The 3192-nt window shown below is 44.3% G+C and overlaps 1 protein-coding gene across 1 annotated transcript; it reads right to left on the bottom strand.

The window, feature by feature from the left end:
* Nucleotides 1–1136: 1136 nt before the first annotated feature.
* Nucleotides 1137–2114, bottom strand: LOC120844478 (beta-1,3-galactosyltransferase 5-like). The gene has a single exon (XM_040216273.1). It carries the CDS (start codon nt 2112–2114, stop codon nt 1137–1139), a length of 978 nt encoding a protein of 325 aa, XP_040072207.1.
* Between the last annotated feature and the right edge of the window lie 1078 nt (nt 2115–3192).

Genomic DNA, 3192 nt, shown 5'->3' with positions numbered 1-3192 from the left:
ATCTCGGTTACAAATGATTAAGTAAACGCCGGCGTCCCCATCGTATTTTGCTGCACTCTTGGGCGGAGAAATACGAGGTCATGGTTCAGGAACTGATACAACGGAGGCGCCACGTGGCAGGAGTGTGCCAAGTACGACAGCAAGTGCCACATATGGAGCGTAATTTGGCGTGCTTTTGTGGTCATCGTTCAGAGTACTGAGGAGGACTTGCTTCGAATAGCACGCGTTTTTTTTTATTTCCTGGAGGAGTGCTTGGCACTGGCGCCGACAACGCGCCCGCCTAAAATTCAAGGCAGTGCGCTGCACGCGGAAATGCACTTAATCTTATGCAATCATCATAATAAGCGCACAACGTGTTACACATAGCGCACTTTACTCATAATATCAGTGGTACAAAATAAACATATTTGTGATGATTTCTGTTATGAGCAATGCACTCATAAGTATGAATGATTCATGTAAAAGTACAGCCTAGTGTCGTGCGGAAAAAAGGTGGAGTTTTCTGCAGCATGTTCCGAGTATTACGATTTGGAAGACGGCGATTCGGCGAAAAGCGAGTATCATAAATATATTCGCATACAGAAATAAAACATTAGATAAAGTTAATCTTTCAGTTTAGCAAGTTGACCCACTAGTCCTTCCAACAGCATTTATAAAATACCGGAATAAGCAATAAAAAAATAGCCATTGCTGTATATCAGAATTACTTACATGAAGGTTAGTGCGGCAAAACAAAAATTCCAATAAAACCATCAAACCCAGTTTTAGGGAACATGTAATCGAATACAGATTCATTACTGAAAAATGTATTGGATTACTAGGATGATTTATTCTAAAAAAATATATAATCAAAGGGTTACGACGAAGCAATCCCATGTAATTGCCAACGAACTAAATGTAACAATGTAAGGCCAGAACGAGCGGGTTTGTATTAATAGTTAAACTTGAGGAAGAAAACGAGAAGGGACGCACAAACACAAATTTCCAACTGGCAACAACCTGTTGTCTCCAGTTCGTCCGTCCCTTCTCGTTTTCTTCCTTAAGTTTAACTAAATGAAGCGCTTTGCGTACCATTCTTCATAATAAGGACTTACTCAGTCGGAAGGTTGTGCACGTCCGACCACGTAATTGAAATTCTAACACTTTAAATATGGTTGTTTCAGTGCTTTGTAGTAGTCACGCATCGCCTTGGGTGTCATATAATGCGACGTCACCTGATCCCGCATCTCACACACAGTTCTCACGGGCACAGAATTGAAGCCTGGCACACCAACTCGCGGAATGCCCACAGATTCGGCACTGAGCCCAGTAATGAGTACGTCTTCAAGACGAAACGGCGGTTGCGTCCCAGTCGCTTTGTAGAGGAGCCTCAGAACATCGCCGCCGATAACGTAGCATGTCCCGCTGATCAAGTCAGGATAGTATTCCGCCGGGTATTCCTTGTAACTTGTCCTCCAAGGTGATTCGTGGTCCCTAATGGGCTTTGTGTGATTGAAGAGCTTGCCGTAAATTGTGTTACGTGGCAGTGATTTCATGACTCTCAGAAAATTAGGCACGTTGAGGAAAGTGTCGTCGTCGAGCTTGGCGACGAACTGGGCCTGAGGACAGTATATGCATGCCCATCGTAGCATAGCGACGCTTTTTATCGTAAGGTTATTGTAGGTGTCGATGAAGTCTGCCTGAATGATGTCGGAGTGCAGAAGCTGTTCTTGTCTTATTGAGCGCTCTAGTGCCGGTTTTGTGGTCCTTCCGAGTACGAAGGCGACTTTGTTCCGTGGACTCGACTTGAGATCGCGGCCATAGGTTTGACGAATCGCGTCGCGAAGTTGCACGTTTTTCGGTGCCGTTGCTACGAGGACTAGAAGCTCTATGGGCGCGGGATTGGCATTTTCATGACAGAGATCTTCAACGTTGATTGTATAGTTTGAAGGAAGATAGAAGGTTCGATTTATGTCCAAATCATCATCTCGAAAGATGTTGATCCACAGGAAGGACCAGCTTATCTTGGAATGTCCGAGCGGGAACGCCATCTTCATAGTGATTATGACGTATGCGATGGCCGTGAGCAAAACACTTGCCACGAGGACCTTGACACATACGTACAAGTACGCCATGAATGAACCTGAAAAGTAGAATACACAAGATTGTATCGGAACAAAAGTAATATTTTGAACCTAAAGTGACTTTGTTTACGTTTCCTTAGTGTGATAGAAATTAGAGTACCCATCTTCCATTCGGCACCCTCACTAAGAGACAGTACTGAGTCTGTCCAAAGCAGTGCTGCCCCGTTCATTCAGTGTAACTACTCGCGTTTTTTTTTCTTCTAGTGTTTCTCAAATGAAGTCTAATGTTTCTCTTCCTTAGCTATTACCTGACGGAAAAGTTTTCGTGTGTGCCTTTTTCGTAAAATATATAATTCGCCAACACTACATTAGACTCTTCTCACTCCGCCAACTTATTCGTCTTCTAAACTAGATCTTCCTAAAGAAAAAAGCCTGGCCGTTATGTCTTTGCACGGGACACCAAAACACCCTTCTCACCGACGCAACTTCCGAGTAGAATCACCTTCCCGGTGACATCGCATCCATCAAGGACCCAACAAGATTTAGCGAAGGGAATCGACAATATTGTTAATATGTCACCCACTCCCCTCTCTAACACCTCACGGCCATGGAGGTATTGTAAATAAATATCAGTCACGCACATGCAGTGAATGGCACCAAATGCACACACAGGCGCGAGTACACACCTCGACGTTTCCAAGCAAGGAGCAACTTGAACTTATATTAGGTATTTTACTTGACCATCATCTTTCCATATATAGTATCTCTAAAATATATGCAATTTAACGCGATAGCGCGCTTAGGAGCTCGAGTCGCCAAAAATCTGGCGTTGGCGTCGGCGTCAGCGTCGGTAGGACCAAACAATCCCATAAACGCGCGCAGCAACGTATGCCACACGTGACGTCACACGTGGCTGCATGCGGTGCATTATAAAATTTCAGGCTAAATTTGGCGAAAAATTTTTCCCGCCAAATTCAGCGGAGATTCTTCGCGTCAAATTTAGCGAAATATTTTCCCTTCACAACTAGCGGAAACTTTTCCCGCCAAATTTAGCGGAAAATGTTTCCCCCAAAATTAGAGGTACGATAGGGTCATGACGTCACAGCCACTTGTGACCTCACGTGGCACG

Source organism: Ixodes scapularis, unplaced genomic scaffold (assembly GCF_016920785.2).
Source record: "Ixodes scapularis isolate PalLabHiFi unplaced genomic scaffold, ASM1692078v2 PGA_scaffold0__279_contigs__length_252992795, whole genome shotgun sequence".
Lineage (NCBI taxonomy): Eukaryota > Metazoa > Arthropoda > Arachnida > Ixodida > Ixodidae > Ixodes > Ixodes scapularis.
This window is presented reverse-complemented; position numbering and strand designations above follow the sequence as displayed.

What these genes read in the sequence shown, in the direction of transcription:
- LOC120844478 (XM_040216273.1), bottom strand. Translation starts at nt 2,114, where the DNA reads ATGGCGTACTTGTACGTATGTGTCAAGGTCCTCGTGGCAAGTGTTTTG.